At 35.2% G+C, this 19,778-nt stretch overlaps 2 protein-coding genes across 2 annotated transcripts; both read left to right on the top strand.

Moving 5' to 3' along the window:
• The first annotated feature begins 198 nt into the window (after positions 1–198).
• Positions 199–516, top strand: LOC120598904 (keratin-associated protein 21-1-like). Its single transcript, XM_039858036.1, has one exon. It carries the CDS (start codon positions 199–201, stop codon positions 475–477), a length of 279 nt encoding a protein of 92 aa, XP_039713970.1. The 3' UTR covers positions 478–516.
• Positions 517–9,457: 8,941 nt separating this feature from the next.
• LOC120598792 (keratin-associated protein 21-1-like) lies at positions 9,458–17,524 on the top strand. Its single transcript, XM_039857861.1, has 3 exons — positions 9,458–9,638; positions 12,024–12,027; positions 17,371–17,524. Exons 1-3 carry the CDS (start codon positions 9,458–9,460, stop codon positions 17,522–17,524), a joined length of 339 nt encoding a protein of 112 aa, XP_039713795.1.
• Positions 17,525–19,778: the final 2,254 nt, after the last annotated feature.

Raw genomic sequence — 19,778 nt, 5'->3', positions numbered from 1 at the left:
TTAAGCAAAGCATTATTGATTGTCAACAGTGACTGGCACATAATATGTAGTCGTTTAAATATTTGTTGGCTAAGTCAGGGGAGGAATGGTATGCTCTGCCAATTACTGACAGTATATAAAGGTCCAAGGCAAGCAGAAGACACAGACCCTTCAGGAACATCCTCTTGCAATCCACCTGAGTTCTCTTCTCTTGACACCATGTGTGGCAGCTACTACGGCAACTCCTGTGGCTATGGCTGTGGATACGGCTATGGCTGTGGATTTGGCCCCTATAATGGCTGTGGTTATGGCACCAGATATGGCTGTGGATATGGAACTGGATATGGCTGTGGATATGGAACTGGCTATGGCTGTGGATATGGAACCGGCTATGGCTGTGGCTATGGAACCGGATATGGCTGTGGCTATGGCTCCGGCTGTGGCTACTGGGGCTACAGGCCATTGTGCTCTAGAAGATGTTACTCTTCTTGCTGGTAGAACATCACATCCAAGCCTCGTCTGCTTCTGAAGTGGCACCTTTAAAGATAATGCTGACTCAAGCATCTGTACCTCCAACGACCCATTTCTTAGAATGGCATCTTGTGCCCAAAGGCTCTGTGGTAGCATCTGACTATTTTTCAAATATTAATCTCTGATTGTCTTTTATGACCATTGTTGATACTGACATCCTAGAGTTGGGCAAATCACCATTCTCAATAAAAATGTTTTTGAATCTCACAAATCTGTGTTCACTTGTTTGTGAATTCCTTCATTTTGAAGCATTATGGCCTCTCTGGGAAAGTGGGCTAACAATATGCTACCTGAACCTTGTGTTTTTCTTTGATATAATACAAGCATTTATTCCTATACCAGTGTCAAAATATGTCTTCTCCATCTATTTCTCATATCCCACATGCTCAGGCACTCGCCTAAACTATCACAAGTCACATTGTTTAGAACTCTGCTTGGAAATCACACTGTGTCTGGAGAGAAGCTGGTGGAGAAGGAATAGGGGGAATAGCACCTGTTTCGGAGGTTATGACAAAAGTTCTAGGGAGAGAAAGTATGGCCTGAGCACTTAGAAGAGTAAGAAATAGGATAGATAGTTTCCAGGCTTACTGATTAATTTGAAGGTGACTAAGGTGGTCGCATTATCAGTGAAGAACTATGGAAAGAACAAATTTGAGGATATATATTTTATTATGTCATCTGCATTTGATTGAAGTACAAATACATTTGCTTGTACATATTGAAGTTGAAGATATTGATGTAATACACTTAATAGACAAATATTTTTGAGCAGTTTTGAAAGGGCCACATCCTATAAAGACAGGAAAATATAGACAATTTCTTATTCTCAGGGTTTTAAAATTCTAGTTGGTGAAGAGAAAAAAAAACAAGTAAAAACAATTAAGATTAATATAGACAGATAATCAGTATGGAGGGCATAAAACAGGTTAATGAAAAAGAGAAGGGTTGAAGTAATAGAGATACTTTTTTTCGGTATGTATAAGATAATTTACATATTCAGGAAATGGTCTTCACAGCTACCATTTAGCCTATCTTCAGAATCTGAGATGTGACTTTCTTAATCAAAGAATATGTGAAACTTTCAGCAGAGCAGTGAGTGAAAATGATGTTAATGTAAGAGAGATGGGGTGATAAAAATAGGAAAATGATTGTGTGTGTGTGTGTGGCCATGTGTGTGTGTGCGTGTGTGAATGTTGATGTGCTTTTGTTTGGTGAAGGTTGGCAAAATGAAGATTTTGCATATATTATATGTCTAATCACAATATGGAGGAAAGAAAAACCATTGATAGTAGTGTGTACTTTCTTAAGTCAGGAAATGATTTAAGCTTTAAAACCCCTTTATAAGGAAGCACAAAATTCTATTCTTGGGTGAACTATTGAATGATGTAGCATTTCTAAATGGTAAAATCAGTTATTTGTTCTTTCAGTCAGTTTGCATATTTAAAGATCCATGTTCCAGCTGCGCGTTATGATTGGCCCTGGGGATACAAAGATAAAACACATAGTCCCTTCTTCAAAAGATTCAAAATCTTTAGTTAGACACAAAGTAGTACATCATTCATTCACATTATACTAGGAGTTTGCAGGTATAACGGGGCTACCGAGAAAGAACTCAAGGTGGAAACCTAAAATCAGTCAGAAGTGGAAAGTCTAGACAAAGGTCAGAAGTTGCTTCCAAGGGAGAGTGATAAGTGAGCAGAGCCATAAAAGATGAGTTGAAATCAGTCAGTTACAGGAGAAGGAAAATAGAATTCAAGGCAGAGGAATTTAGGAAAAGAAGCAAATAAGCTGATATTTATTGCTAGTATAGAAACTTCTATTAAAAAAATAAAATCAAGGGCTACATCTTCCCATAGAAAAATAGAGAAATTCTCAGATTCTCTCAAGCTGTGTCATTCCATATGGCAGCCACTAGCAAGATGTGGCTAGTCCAAAATAAAATACACTGTACATGTAAAATACCAGATTTTAAAGACTTGGTACATAAAACAAGAATAAAAATGTTATCAAACAATTTAAAAATATTGATTACTTATGAACTAATACTGTTTTGGATATATTAGGTTAAATAAAGTATTCTATAATGTCAATTCATCTTCTTATCTTTTTAAAATGTGGCTACTGGAAAATTTAAAATCCTGTATGCATTTCATGATCTATTTCTATTGTACAGTTGATTCTAGAAGGTCACAAGTTAGCTAGCAGAGGACTCTGACTAGGAAGAAAAGGCATGTTAGGCTACCAGCAAGGATCAGGCAATCTAGCCTAGTTATGGAAGTGTAACTTGTAGATCACTCTGAAGCAGTTAAGACCACAGTAGCCAGTGCTAAAGACTTCAGGGAATACCCACTAAAGGCAAAGTTTACATCTGAGATAATTTATTCAGTAAACGAGATGGACCAACTTGCCATCTGTTCAGGTACACAAAAGCATACACAAAAGAAATCCTATTTTGATTAAAATTCTAAATATGAAAGTTAAATTATCAAAATACTAGAAAATAGTACAGATTCAGTAATTTTGCAAGCCAGTTGTTAAACCATTGGTAACTTGAAATCAGTCATTCTAGGAGTATTCACACCATGGAAATTGGCAAATCACTCAAGCAGAAGTCGTTCAACAATTAACAGCATACTACTGTCCATCCCCCTCCTATAATTGAGAAGAAATTTATTTCTTTAAAATTTTGCAATAGGTGTGTATTAGAGTAAGTGCTCACTTAACATCGTCAACAGATACTACAACTTCAAGCAAAACCACTTATAACGAAACCAGTTTTACCATAGGCTAATTTATGTAACGAAGAGTTAATTTTCTACAATGTCTCATCACTGTTATGATAAAATGACATTATACGAGGACTTGCTGTACTTAGGGACCTGAAAAAGAAAAAAAAAATCCATAGAAACCAATGAAGAGAAGCTACAATTATTGCTCTATGCCCAGAAATCTTTAGAGCCTGTTTTAAGCTGATATACAGGTTTTCTGTAAATGAAACATTGTCTTTAACTGTACTCTCCTTCTGCAAGATATCATTTCCTCCACTTCATACAAATGATCACACTTCCAAAATAAACAAGCAAACCAAAACAAAAAGTGGTAGAGATAGCAGTGAAGGACCTGGTGCCAGAGCCACACGACTTGTGCTCTAGTCACGCCCCATCGGTTACTAGCTGTGTGATCCTGGGCATATTACTTAATTCCCCTGAGCCTCAGTATATCCAAAGGCAAAGTGATAAAATAGTGCTAGATCGAGATTGCTGTGGGTACAAATAAATAAAATATGCAAAGCTCTACCACTGTTAGAACTCCATAGATTTTTATTATTATAATTAATTTTAGGTTGCTCAGTGTAAAGCTGCTGACATTTAACTGTATTTAACGTACAAAAATGACAATTTTAGATGGCTCGACTTTGTCTATTATGCTTATTAATATTGACATTATTTCGACAAGTCCAGAATTTTAATCAATAGTTTCAATTTTGTTGTGTCAAACACATGGGCACACTCCCAAATTAGATGTTTTGTGTATCACATGTGCATTCCATTGCTGTGAACTCTAACATAAGGTGTGGCACTAAATGAATTGATATAATGCCTGTCGATGTATTTTTAGTAACAAATTAGTGAGTTTTAATGGAGTAGCTTATTTTCTAGTGATTTGGTCCTGCTGTTTGTCATCATATTGCATTAATTGCTAGAAGTTTCCGGTAGATTTGGCATAAGGTATGCAATCGTTAATGAAAAAGGTTTTTCTTTTTTTGGAGGGGATGTAATAACAGTAGATATTCATTGCATTATACTTAATAGGTGAGGAAATTCAATGATTAAAACTACTCTTATCATTCACGTAGCATGTGGCAAAAGAATAGACAGCTCAATGGAAATGGTGATTTGCTACAATTATTGAAACTCCTTAGAGAGTTTCTAAAGCACAGAGCTCATTCTTGAGTTCTAGATACATATTTCTTATTCAATATTTTATGCCCTGGAATAGTGCTTGCCTCATGTAAGTCCTCAAAAATTCTTGTAAAATTAAATTGTACCATTCGGTCACTATCTAGAAAAACAATCAGGGGATAATGTAAGTAAAAACGGTCATGCTAGAGCTGTTTTAGAGAGAAAACAGGTGGGATGTGAAATGTGGAAAATGTCCTAGAGTTTGGAAGGTTGGAGCCAATGTCGAATATATTTTAGTGGAAAAAAATTGTAAAAGTGGGCCAATTATAATTAGGAGGCAAACCCAGAATTTGAGGTTTTAATTTTGACATGGAAGTTGCTGATCTAGGGTACTTTCTCCTATAATGACTAAAATTTGAGATATCTAGAATAATTATCATCGTTTTATTAAAAGGCTGTAGTTTCTAAAATTAAATTGCAGGTTGTTTCAGAAGACTTAGTCTGAGTGGGCAGAAAATGCAGTTACGTGGGAAGGGCAGCTATGATACCCTTATGTGGTACATAAGAGGAGTTATGGGGCAGGTTTGAGAGGGTGTTGAGTTGTCTGCTTGATGTTTAGACCAGGCTTTGACTAGGATGGTGAAAATCACAAAGAAAATCTAGGTGATAGATCTCTAAGGCAGAAGTTGTAAAGTACTTGTAATTTTAGTCAGATGAAGTAAATATTTTGCACTTGAAAACTTTTATGTTATAATAGGAGTTGAATTAATTCAATTCTTAACACTAACTAGCTGAGAGTCCTTGGATGAGACTTAAATATGATTGGTCTCTGTTTTCTCATCCATAGTCTGCATATAAAAATAAATACCACAATTTCTTACTTCACATTGCTTTTATAAGAATCAAATGAAATATTAAATGTGAGCATACCTCAAAAGCTATGGAGTATTAAATGTGAGTGTACCTCAAAAGCTATGGAAGGAAATATAAAAAAATAATTATTTTTCTTATTTACATTCTCTTTACAGATGGAAAAAATATAGGCTCTCATTCAACAATTAGAGAGTGCTTAGTTTTTTAGATTCGCAGAAAACAAAAATAGAGTTATTGGCCTTAAGTAACTCACAATTGACTGAAGGAATCAGATAATATAACTACAATACAGTTAGGCACAGGGAGCTATGGGAGAACAGAGGAATTATGCCTAATACATGTTGTGAATGTCCAGGAATGCTTCTTATAGGAGGTATAACCTAAGCTGTGCTTTGAAGAATCAATAGGATTTACGCAGATAAAATTTTGGTGATGTAAGATGATACTTCAAAGAAAGTATCATATGGATAAGTTCAAGAACTATTAAATAGAGTGAATTATGTTGCATTGAAGAAAATCTGTTTGCTTTTATTTTGGAATATTGCATCGGACACCTGTTTTGCACCAATTCAGATCTTCTTCTCCTCACTTGTCTCTTGCTCCAATCATCAGTGCAATGGCTAGACTACCTGGTCTTCATCCATTTTCTTGCAGGTATAACCTGGATATGGCTGTGGCTATGGCTGTGGCTATGACTCTGGTTATGACTCTGGTTATGGCTCTGCCTCTTGTGGATACTGGTCATTTTTCTATAGAAGATGTTATTATTTTTGCTGTCAGAATGTAACTGTAGTACACCTTTCCCCCTAAAATGATCATTTTCAAGGTCTTTTTTTGTTTCAATGTCTTACAGTCACATCAGACCTCAATGAATAGCAAGCAGTCAGATCTTGCAGAAAACTGATTGTCTTCTTGAAAGTCTCTTATTATTGAGGGGGTCTGAGTTACTCTATGATGTTTCTGGAAGATGAGCCCTCATTTTGGCCATAGTTAAAGTGTAAATCCACTTTCTTCTTATTCTGTTACTATATTGTGATTCTTTCCAAACAGGTTTCATTAGTCCTAACAAATTTGGGTATCTTTTGTGTCAGATATACTGTCATCCTATATTTTCTCTCGTATTTCTGTGACCTCCTCAGAGATTGGCAGGGCTAATGGTCAGCTGTTCATTCTAACTGCGAATGACTTTCTTTCATTCTGATTGGTTAGTGTGTTCCATATCTTGAATTCAGGATGCTACATATCTTAAGTTTCTTCTCTGAAACAGAAAGGAGAATCTTCTGTTCCTAATTCATTTTACCCAAGAGTTTGTTTTTAAGTATATATGTTTCACAATCCTGGGTCTATTCATTTTTTTCTTTTCATATTAACCAGAACTCATGTGCTCATTAACACACACACACACACACACACACACACACACACACACACAAATCTTCTTTGGAAAAATGCTAATGGTGAAAAAATTAGGTTAGCAGGAGAGAGACAGAGGTTCAATAGTTAGGTATATAATATATACATATTAAATATGCATATATAATATGTATACTATGTATGTATTATATATAATATAATGTATGTGGGGAATTCAGAGTGCTATAATCAGTTATATATCTGAAAGACTCGTATTTCAAAATTAGTAAGACTAATAATATTGCAGATGTGCTCTGTGTCTTTCTAGAGACACTAATTAGAGTGGGATGAATTGATAATCATGACACACAAATCTCTTACCACAAGAACTCTTTCTAGTTTGTGACACCATCTAAAAAAGAACGACTTCCTCTTTAGGTGCTCTTTCACTGGATGTGTCTAAACCCGAGCAACGTCACCCACTACTAGGGTTATTCTTTGGGGAAATTACACACTCGGGGAGAGAAGTGGAATTAGTCAATCTTGCCTATTCATTTCTGTCCACACCCCTTTGTCAGATACTACAGGATAGAAATGAATTTTAGATTTGAAGCCTGATTGTGAAAATGGTGATACTGATACAAGGAAAACAAAAAAATTGGAACCTTTTATGTTACTATATGTGGGAGGAGAAGCCAGTCACTATAATATGTTTGGGCTTTAAAAATCCAGTCTTCATGTGGGATATAAAAAGATTGTAATAACTGGAGTCAAGATTCAACCACCTGTAGTTAAATAAATTTAGTGATCCTAGAATCCCTTAAACCTTAAAAGAAGATGTAATTTGGAAAAGGGCAAAAGAGGATGGATGGATATATTGATTGTTATTCTTGAAGAAATACAACCACTTCTTATAAATTAGATGAACACATAGGCTCATTTATCAAAAATTTATTGAGCTCCTATTAAGGCCATTTCGTTATGGGCTATGAACAGAATTAAAATATTTCATTTCTGCTTTCTAAAGTGTGGAAAAGATAAAAAACCCACAAGTTACATTGTTTAGAATATTGCTGTACTGTAATCATACATAGTGGTGTTTGAGAGATACAGAGGAAGAAATCAGAAGAGAAGCCAGGAGTAAGACTCTTGGAGAGAAGGGTCAGGAATCTTTCTGAAAAAAGAGACAAAATTCTAGCTTAAATATGAAAGATGAATAGGAGTTGGCCTTCTGAACAGAGGAGAAAGAGGAAATGCATTTTGAAAAATGTCCATATGCTGGAACCTTACTCCAGCTCATCATCTACCCTGGGGAAATGTACTCACTAGTTGGGTTTAAGGAGTAAATACACAAGTGTGGATAGTAAGAAATCTAAGATGTGCCCCGATGACATATACCTGCATATGATTCCCTCCCCTTCACTGTGGGAAGGATCTGTAACTTGCTTTTAACCTTGGCAAAGATGAAGGGATATCACTCCTGTAATTATGTTTAAGGTTGGCAGATAAAATGGGAGACGGCTAAATTTAAATTTCAGATACAAAAAGTAACTTTTTAGAATAATTATGTTTTGTGCAATATTTGGGGCATGCTTGTGATTGACTTAGATGGCCTGGCTATCATATCTTCATATCAGTATAGACCAGGAGACTGGTCGACTGGTCATAGGACTGAATATCTAATGTAGATCACTTTGGAGTGAAAGGGAAAGGGCGAGAGGTCCTGTCAGCCATACTTGATGGAACTGGCTGGTGAATAGAATGCTGAAATAAATTTCATCAAGGACACAAAACGATATAAATAATGAGAGACTCTGAAGCACATGGGAATTTTATAACAAAGAAATTTTACAATGGATAGGGTCAGTATAAGAAACAATAAGCTTCTTGTTACAGCAAGTGTTCAAGTCTCCAGTGTTTAGAAAGGAAGATTTTATGAAGCATAACAAAGAGGAGCTGATACTTAATCTTAGTAATGTACTATCTGTGAAAATTTTAGTAAGTTTTCTAACCTCTTTATGCCCCAATTTCCATATTGTGAGTTACCTACAACTTTTACAATTTCATTAGGATCAAATAGATTAAAAAGTCTGAAGGAAATTTGTGACTTACTAAACATTCAATAAAGGATTTTTTTGGCGTGTTATTTTGGTTTGAAGTAAATGGCCACCTAGAGTTGATAAAAATTTATTGAGGAGTGGCCCTTGTGGTAAAAATATATCATCAGAAATTTACATTCACAAGTAATTGGATTCATAGGAACTCTGTGACATACAGCGTTGAGAAGTTTCTATATAGGGCAGCATTGTGTTCCAATTAAAATCTCTTTTGAAATAATTAGTGAGTAGTAATCTAGTCAAGGTAATTAGTCAAGCTCATTGGAATAGTTGCATTCCAGTACCTAAACTTCCTTACTCTCCAAAGAGGCCTCTTACATGAAATATATCTTTGTAATCCCGTGTTCAAATAATAGGATAATTGATGGAAACTTACCTTACAGATTTGTACTTGGCTCAAGGCAATGTGTGGGTGACAAAAACCACACACAGTTCCCCAGTAAAAATTGGAGACTCTACACTAATGAGTTAATTTAAGGCAGATGCTATAGCTATGAATTTTCCAAGTTGTCTTGTTATGAACTGACAGGAATGATTTGCACATACTAGGTATTAAATGAAATGTTTATTGCATGAATCACATGATGGTTTATTGCTTGATGGTATACTTTGGCTCTATATAAAGGTTCCAGGGTAGAAGGTGACATTTAAACTTCAGAAACATCCTTCTGTACCTCAACTGTAACCTTACCCTCTGCCAGCATGTGTTGTAACTATTACGGAAACTCCTATGGGGACTGTGGCTATGGCTGTGGCTATGGCTGTGGCTATGGTCCCAGATATGGCTGTGGCTATGGTCCCAGATATGGCTGTGGCTATGGCTGTGGCTATGGTTCCAGATATGGCTGTGGATATGGATCTGGCTATGGCTGTGGTTATGGCTGTGGATATGGTTCTGGCTATGGCTGCGGCTGCTGTACCTACCGACCATTTTGCTACAGAAGATGCTATTCCTCTTGCTGCTAGAACATCATCCTAGAACATGCTATGCCTCCAAAATAATATTTCTAAGATTAACACTTTTTCCCCAATGTATACCTCATTTTATCATCTTTACATTTAAGTAAGGATTGGATACCACCTGTATTTACTTCAAAGAAACTTTGTTTTTGAGGGATTATGTTACTTGAACAGAAGATTTGATCGTGATTATATTCAAAATGTAAACTCTTAGTTACCCTAGCCTGTGATTTTGAATTGTCCATGAGTATAAATATTCCATAGTTGGAGGAAATTATATTTTTTCAATAAACATCATTTGTTCCTGCAAGTATTTGTGTCTTCTGGACTGGAATCATCACTGATGTTAGTATTCGTGAACTTTCTGTGAAGTTAGGCAACCACTGTGTTAGCTGAGCCATAGGTTTATTTATTCCTTCAAGCACTATTTATTTAGTGTCCATTCTTTCACCAATACTATACATATTTTTTACTGCAAGGCTGTAGTAAATCTTGATATTAGGTAATGTGAGTACTTGAATGCTCTTTTTCAAAATTATTTTGGCTGTTTTAGTTCTTTTGGTGTCCATCTAAACATTAAAATTAGCTTTTCAATATCCACAACTATATCCTGCTGATACTTTAACTGGGATTGAGTTAAATATAGATTAACTATAAGAATAGACATTTTAACAATATTTGTTTTTCCGATCCATAAACATGGCATATCTTTGAATATATTTAGGTCTTTTTTGATTTCTGTGGTGGTCTCTAGTGCAACATTAAAAAAGAGTGATTATTTTGTACTTAAAAATAATCTAGTAGGAGTGTCAGACAAAAGTTTAAAAACCAATCAGACATCTAAATAAAAATATACACAAATAAACAGAATTGTACACAGTTTGTATAATCATAATAAATAGCACTTGAGACAAAAATATCAAATGGTCTGCCAAAACTGCAAGAAGAAATAATCTTAATAGCACTTCATCAATAAAAGAAACCAAATCAATAATAATATTCCAAAACAGAAAGCATCAGACCAAGATGTATTCACCGGTAAATTTTACAAAACACTGAAGAAATAAGTTATACCAATTCTGCATAATCACTTCCAGAAGATAGAAGGAATTCTTCCCAACTAATTCTATGAGTCAAACATTACCCTAATCCAAAACCAAACAAAGACATTGTAAGAAAAGACAACTGCAGACCAATATCTTAAATGAATGAAAATATAAAAATTCTCAAGAAAATGTTATTAAATTGAATCTCACAATATGTAAAAATAGTTATACATCATAACAAAGTGGGATTTGTCCCAATTATTCAAGGCTGGTTCAACCCTCAAAAATTGCTTAATGTAGCCCATCACATCAAAAACCTATAAAAGAAAAACCACATGATCATTTCAATAGATGCAGAAAAGATATTTGACAAAATTCAACACCCATTCATGATAAAAACTTTTGGTAACCAGGAATAGAGAGGAACTTCCTCAACTATATAAATAATATCTACATAAACCCTAAAGCTAATATTATTCTTAATGGTGAGATACCAAAAGCTTTCTTGCTAAGGTCAGAAAAAGGCCAGAAATGTCCTCTTTCACTATGCTTTTTCAACATTATTCTGGAAGTCTTTGCTGATGTAATAAGACAAAAAAAGTTATACTGATAAGAAAAAAAAATTAAACTGCCTTTTTCCTCAGATGACAATATTGTCTACATAGGAAATCTGAATAAATCTATAAAAGCACTTCCTGGAATTAAAAGGAGATTATAACAAGGTTGGAGTATATAAGGTTAAAATATGAAAGTTAATTACTTTTCTACATATCAACACTGAACACATGGAATTTGAATTTAAAACATAATACCACTTACAGTAGCAACCCCAAAATAGAATACTTTGGTATAAATCTAAGAAATTGTATACAATCTATATGAAGAAAACTACAAAACTTTTTTAAAAGAAATTAAGAAACAACAAAAAATGTCAAGAGATATTATTTCATGTTCATGGATAGTAAGACTTAATATTGTCAAGATCTCAGTTCTTCCCAACTTCATCTATAGATTCAAAGCAATCCCAATCAAAATACTAGCAAATTATTTTTTTTTTTTGGATATTGACAAACATATTATAAAGTTTACATGGAGAGGCAAAGACCCAGAATAGCCAACATTCTGCTTTGAGGAGCCAGAATTAGAGGAACATTGAAGGAGAAGAACAAAGATAGAGAACTGACACTACCTGACTTCAAGACAGTATAAACTATAGTCATAAAGACAGTATGTGTTGGTGAAAAATAAGTTGATCAATGGAGCAGGGTAGAGATCCCAGAAATAGACTCACATAAGGATAGTTAACTGATCTTTGAGAAAGGAGTAAAGAAAATACAGAGGAAAACAGTCTTTTCAACAAATAGTACAGAAACAACTGGACATCCACATGCAAAATGAACAAATAAACAAACAAACAAAACCCTGGAAACAAACATTGCACCCTTCATGAATATTAACTCAAAAAAGATCACAGACCTAATTATAAAATGCAAAATTATAAGAATTCTGGATGTTAATATAGGAGAAAATCTAGATAATGTTGAGTTTGGCAATGACTTTTTAGATACAAAACCAAAGATATGATCCATGAAAGAAAGAATGGATGAGCTGGACTTCATTAAAATTAATAACGTCTGCTCTGTGAAAGACAATGGCAAGGGAATGAGAAGACAAGCCACAAACTAGGAGAAGATATTTGCAAAAGACAAACCTGATAAAGGACAGTTATTTAAAATACACAAGACTCTTAAAACTCAACAATAAGAAACAAACAACCCAATTAAAAAATGGCCAAAGACTTTAACACCTCACTAAAGAAGATATACAGATGGCAAACGAGGATATGGTACAAAAGAAAATGGTACAAATATATCACTCTGATGGAGGATATTGATAATAGAGAAGACTATGCAAGGGTTGGGGCAGAGGGTGTATGTAAAAATCTCTGTATTTTCTGTTCAACTTTGATGTGAATGTAAAATTACTCCAAAGAAGAAAGTTTAATTAAAAAAATCATATGATACTGTTTCAGATAGGAAGAACTGGGGGAGGACTAATGCAGGCAGAGGGGAGAACATTGCAAAGGCTGTAAGGACATAGTTTAGTGTACTTAGGGACTGTAAGGAGGTCCAGGGGACGGGAAGGCAGAAAGAATCAAGGCTGGAGTGGTAGGTAGGGGCCAGATGGCCTGATATTCTAAAGAGTCAGGATTGGTCTAGATTTTATTTTAAGATATTTATTGGTTAATCCATCTATTTGTCCTTGTCTTTGCAACTTCTTCATTCCTTTTCTGCTTCTTTATAACATTTCATATCAACTATACAGCCAAGTTCAAACCATTTCTACATGTGTGTGGATTGGACTGTGGAAGAAAGATAAAAAAGTATTTTGTTTTAGGGAATATTGGAATAATTGAAGGGAATGTTCTAATGTCTGGACTTGGAAATTCGAAGGGGCAGCTCAGAGAGTGAGGTGAATGGAGGAGGAGGGTATGAGAGGGAGTACTTAGAAGTGTATATCTCATAACATTTTGTGTTAAAGGCACTATTCCCTTCCCCACCCCTCATATTTAAATAAATGTTACATGGAACACAGATTAATATTAGCTTCCTGCTTTGAGGAGCCAGAATTAGAGGAACATGTTTGAAATTACAAGGAGGCTATCCTCTTAATATGTGACAGTTTTATATACATAATGGGCAAAAATGGATTTTAGTGCCAGAGGGGTTATCTAGCTCTAAGAATGTCTGAGTATGGGTGACATTAGTACTTATTCTGGATAGCATGAAGAAATTAAAACACACAGGAGCCAGATGGATCTGTCTGACCCTTAACACTTCTTCCTACTCTAATTAAAAAAAAGTTGATCTTATAATTTAAACAAAATCCGTTAGGCATAGCGTTAGAGTCACTGAAAACATGTGGCAGTATTCTTAAAAACAATGGGAAAGAGGTGAGAGAAATAACTTTATAGTTTTGGAAGATGGCCAGAGATGATGAATATATTTTGAATATCTTATCCTATAGAAGAGACAAGGCACGATGATTGACATGAGGTAATTAATAGCAACCATATTTGCAAAGTAACCATAGTTGCATTTGCAGAAGCTTAAACTTAGAGAAGGCAAGATAGAAATATTTCATATTAACCAAAGGCTGCATTAGAGACTTATGGGAGAGGAATTAGGGACAGAAGTATTGTGCATGCATGGAAGGATCTTGACACTAGGAACTCTTCTGATGGTGAGTTCTGAGAGATTTGGAGTGTAGAGAAACTACTAACGAGATTTCCCAGTAAAATGGCATCATTTAAAACAAGAAGATGAGAATTCCTCAACACTGAAAATATTCAAGGAGAGGCTGCTTGCATGTCTTTGGAGATGTATTATAGATAGTGTGTTAGGCCAAGAAAATTTAGAAATACGATTTTGATTTGGAAACAGACTTTCCAAGACTCAGCCTTTGTTAAACGACATTCATAATTCATTCACATTCTGCTAGTTTCGCTGAATGGGTTAAAGGCTCAAATATAGACTTCCGAACGTGGGTTTTTTTTTTTTAGCAGATCAAGCATTTTAAAGGTAGAGAATACTGCCTAGTTGTTTGAGGAGTCAGATCAAATTACATTTGACTCAGATTGAATCGACATCTAAGTAGAAAAAGGATAAAGAAGGAGAAAGTGTATTTGCATACATGTGGTTCTCATAGTACCTTTAGAAAGTCATGAATCAGGAAGGACCATTTTATGATGAATGACACATTACTCATCTTTGCTGCAATCTTCAACTGCAATACGGTCACCTTCCCAAAGGAGACTGACTTTACTTTTACATAGCAATCCTATGACAATCTTGGAATGCAGACTACTTACTCCCTATCAAACATGTAGACCTGTTTTCAAGTTTGGTGCTTCTAATTTCAATAGATGTTCATGCTTACTGAGCCTCAGAATAAGCCGTGAAGCCAAGCTTTGTGACATATTGCTTTAGTCTGTATTTTTACAGAAATATTATTGTTTAAAATGTTTCAGGCAAGGTGCAGTGAAGTCAATTACACATGTGGTAGTTCATTTTCTAGGAGAGTTGGGTCATTGTGAAAAACATTAACACACACACGTACTCACACACACACTAAAACCATAGCACCTATAAAGTAAAATCTTATACTTTAATTTTTAGTATAATAAATGCATCCATACAAGTAAATGTAGATCTTTGAAAAGCTGTTTATTTGGGAATGCTTATGCTTAGATAAAAGAAAAGGGAAAAATAAAGAGAATGTACTGTCTCCGCTATATATTAGGATCTGGGCTATACCCTTAGACCTATAGAAAAGATATAAGAAATATATCTTTTCTATAGGTCTCTTGATAAATTTTTAAATACCATGTTGTTATTTTTATTTAGCAGTTGCAGAAACTAAGGTTTATAAACTTAAGGACATTTTCCATGGTCAAATAATTAGTATATAGCTCAGCCAGTAAATGAATCAATTTGTTTGCCGTGACAAGCTGTATTTACCACAGAGCCTCTGAAACTTTGAAGCGAGATGTACAAGTTATCAACTTACTGCCTCTGAGCTTCAAGCTCACCCTTCAGCATATGCTTTGTGATAACTTAAGATGGAATTCCTTTAAGCATTTCTTGTTTAGTGTGAACATGGGCATTAAGCTTTCTTAGTAGAGCCTGCTGCAGAGATATTGTAGGAGCAAGCAGTTGTGCAGTTTTTGACTGCAGCTTTGGAAGGAAGTACATGGTGTTAGCAGTGCGACAGCTGGTGAGGATCTACTCAGCAATGGGTCCAGAATAGGTTGGATCCTCAGCGATGTTGGAGCTTGGAGCTTCAGCCTGGCAATAATCTTTAATTGACCCCTCTCTTGATGAAACCCAGTGCCTTGAAAATTTCTCATGCATGAGTCTCCATAGGCTTCCTGCACACACAGACACTCAGCTTCCCTATACAGGCTGCTCTCCCATCATCTGCTTGTGCTCCAGGTCTCCCCAGACCTTCTCTAATTCCATACCGCCTGTTCCTAATTGTTTTTTCACCCCGAGTTGTCTCCTGCTTGCCCAGTAACTGGCCAAACTACTGAACGTCTCTCCTATCCAGTACGCAGGGGTACCCTTTTAATTTCTTTCTTCCTTGAGTATTCTAATAATTTTTTTTACATTAACCTTTTTCTATTTAACCTACAGGATGGTTTTCATCTCCTGATTGGACCCAGACAGCTGCAGAGATCTCTAGTTTTAGGAGTTCTTGTATATATATGGAAATTGGATCAGTGGTAACAGACAAGATTTACTAGTGTGTAAAGGGAAAAGCTAAGATGGAGGATAAAGAAACCACAAAAAGCCCCAAACCTGGGAAAAAATAAAGATTTGTTAATGAAAGAAACTTAATGGACTAGAAGTCTACTTGTCAGGGAAACAAGGGGGAAATATAATATCAAGTTAAAAGTAAGGACGAATAATAAATACCATGACAATTTCAACTATTATTAACATTATGATTATAAGGTATCCAACGAAAGTAGTATAAGTAAATATCGTTACTAAAATATTATTTGATGGAGAAGACAGGTGAGAATAAAATCAAGAAAATATTACAGAGTCTGGAAGTTTAAATAATGATTGATTACGTTTTAGTGTGGAGAATGGATATATAGCGCAAACATGAGACCAGTCAGAAAACTCATGAACAGATGACCATTTAGGAACTGGACTTTAATAAATAAGTTATTAAACCAAGACATTTTTCCTCACTCTAAATTGAAATTCTTGGAAAAGTTTGTCCTTTTTGTTTAAGCAATCAGTAATAAATTTTACATAACTTACCCATTAGGAGTTTAACAAAACTTTTTGCCCCAAAGAAGGAAATGTTATAACCTGACTGGAAAAGTAGGGGATAGGCAAATTTTACTGCAGAGAGAAGGAGAACATTTCAGGGAGTGTATATAACATGTTGAAATACTCAGTTCCTTATCCAAAATCCATAAAAAGTGAATATGATGGGAAAAAACCCCCAAAATATTAAGACAGAAAAAAAAGAAACCAAAATGATATGATGATACTGATGCTGCTGATGATGAAGAGGATGCTAGCAGTAGAGAGTGTAACTTCATGTTTAATAGATGATTTCTAAGATGTTGAAAGGGCTAAGTAATAAACACATATTTGTAGGTCAAATATATTTTGGTGATGTTTTATGTCATGGTCACTTAGTGCAATTATGAAAGATAAAATTATGGTTGTTTAAGCGTGGATGCTTAGGAAATGTATCTTTATTTTGTTTTAAAGCTTGAGAAAATGTCCAGGATAGTAGTAAATAAATTACGACATTCTAACAAAATTGTTGTACACAGAATGAGCTCATTTTAGACAAGTAGTTGTAAAATGAGAGAACAGAGCCCATGTGAGGTATGACCCATCCATCCCCACAAGTATATAAAGGTCCTGGGAAAGTAGGTGATCCTCACACTTCAGAAATACCCTCCTACACCTCAACTGAAACCTCACCTCCTGACACCATGTATTGCAACTACTATGGAAACTCCTGTGGGGGCTGTGGATATGGCTGTAGCTATGGCTCTGGCTGTGGATATGGCTGTAGATATGGCTCTGGATATGGCTCTGGCTGTGGCTATGGCTCTGGCTGTGGGTATGGCTGTGGATATGGCTGTGGCTATGGCTCTGGCTGTGGATATGGCTCTGGATATGGCTGTGGCTATGGATGTGGGTATGGCTCTGGCTGCTGTGGCTACTAGCCATTTTGCTACAGAAGATGCAATTCCTTTTACTGCTAATCATCACTAAAGATCATGCTGTGCCTTTGAAACAATCATTCCGAGTCCAGTTGGAATTTCCTTATTTATTAATGTCACACCAAAGTAAAGAATTATTGTCTGTCGGGACCCTGATTAACCTCAAAGGAGCTGCTTGCAGTTGATGGACACTCAGTAGTTCTATGACATCACTGAAGACACAAGATCTTATTCTGATCATTTTTCAAATGTAAATTCTTGCAGCTTTTTTCCTGTCTCTGTACCATTGCTACTTGCACAAGAACAGGAAGACTATACAATTGGAGTCTACTAAAATGGAGCAAAAATAGCAGTTTCTTAATAAAAGTTTTTATTTACTAACAAGTCTGGTTTTCTTTAACTCAGAGTCATCATTAATTTCAGGGTTTGTGGCCTCCTGGAAAGCTGGGTGACCAGGTTAAAGATAAGACTTAGGATAAGTCTATGTGTTTTTAATGATTGAATTCGAATATCGGTTCTTTTACATATTTCTTAATAAATTGTATGTTCATGTATTACATTACATCTAAACATAAACACAGATATCACACCCAAGCATTTCTTTCTTTCATTGTTTCTTTCTTTCTTTCTTTCTTTCTTTCTTTCTTTCTTTCTTTCTTTCTTTCTTTCTTTCTTTCTTTCTTTCTTCTTTCTTTCTCTTTTTTGGATAAAGCATTATTAGAACAGGGAGGCCAATTAGAAAGGGAAATTAATCTTAAGGCTAATCTACTAGTCCAGGACAGAAGTGATTGGTTTGATCCAGTTCGAGGTGCACTTTGAGGCATCCTATCTGATATTACAGTCAGTATTTCTGGGTTTCTGGGAATCAGTGCAGCAGATGATTCTCCAGGGCTAGGGAAAGAGAGGGACCAGATTCAGTAAAGCCTTTGCAGAAGAACTCATGGATGTGGTTAGAGACTAATGTGATGACGAATAGTCTTTTCCAGTTCTTGATGAGACATTGGGATCTACCCATTTTAGGTTGCTGAGAAATTATATGATGTGGTGATAACAATTTAGTTGCCTTAAGAAGCAAACAACTCATTACCATAACTATTCAAGAATGGATGAGCTGGTCGTCTGCCAGGAGTATGTATACAGAATGGCAAAGCACTTTGCTACTTATTAGATTTATTACTTTGGTCTAGTGACATAGTCATGCCTTAAAACGAAGTTTCCTCACAAGAAAATGTGGATAAAATATCTTCTCAATATTGTGGGGTGGTTCATATTTCATAATATTTTCAAAGGCAATTTGCACAACGTGAACCATTGTAAAGACTTGTTAGAATGAATTTCTCTGTTCTTTGGGAGGTTGCAAAGGGAAAGCAGTAATCAGAGCTTTAAGAAATTAATACATTTGTATAACTCTCTAAGACCTATTCTCTGTAATCAGTAATAGATGTTTTATAATCAACATTTATGTTCACTTAAATCTCTAGTTGCAAGATTTTAAATTTTGAATATGTTTAAGCATAGTCATACTCTCAGATGTAATCTGTTTTTCTACGATGCTAATCCTTTGGTGACTCCAAAATTTGAAAGAAGAATCTCAATCTATGGCCATGCCACCCTGAACAAGCCTGATCCTGAGTCTAATCTCAGAAGCTAAGCAGGGTCGGGCCTGGTTATTACTTGGATGGGAGACCAGGTGCTGTAGGCATAAAAAATAAAATATAAGGGATTGTAAGCTGACAAGGTCCTTGCAATTTGTGAGATCAACCAAGTGTTGCCTCGCTTTAAAAAAAGAAGAAGAATCTCAATTGTTTTCCATATTGAAACCACAGAATGATTTCAAGCCAAAAGATTTATAGGTACAAGGTATACACTACCTATAATTACTGAATTGAGTATGTTATAATGCTAAACCCAATTTGAGTATTTTGAGTAACGATTTGTTGTACAAAATACTTCAATCACATTATAGTTGGTTTAACATTCCAATAATTTTCTTAGGATTTGGTTATGTTTACTTTCTTTATTAAAGTTCAATTAAGAGAAATTGAATAAATACATGGAGTACATATTGTCATATACATTTTTAGTTGATGCCTATGTAGCTTAATAATATTTCTTAAGGTTGTATGGTTTGTAAATGGTGGAGCTAGGATTCTGACCCAGTTCTCTCTGATTTCAAAAGATTTTTCACATTGCGAAGATTTGTAAATTAACCTAGGAATGGGTAATAAAACCCAATTTTTAAAAGAAGCAAAGACAT

Source organism: Pteropus medius, unplaced genomic scaffold (assembly GCF_902729225.1).
Source record: "Pteropus medius unplaced genomic scaffold, Ma_sr-lr_union100, whole genome shotgun sequence".
Taxonomy (NCBI): domain Eukaryota; kingdom Metazoa; phylum Chordata; class Mammalia; order Chiroptera; family Pteropodidae; genus Pteropus; species Pteropus medius.
This window is presented reverse-complemented; position numbering and strand designations above follow the sequence as displayed.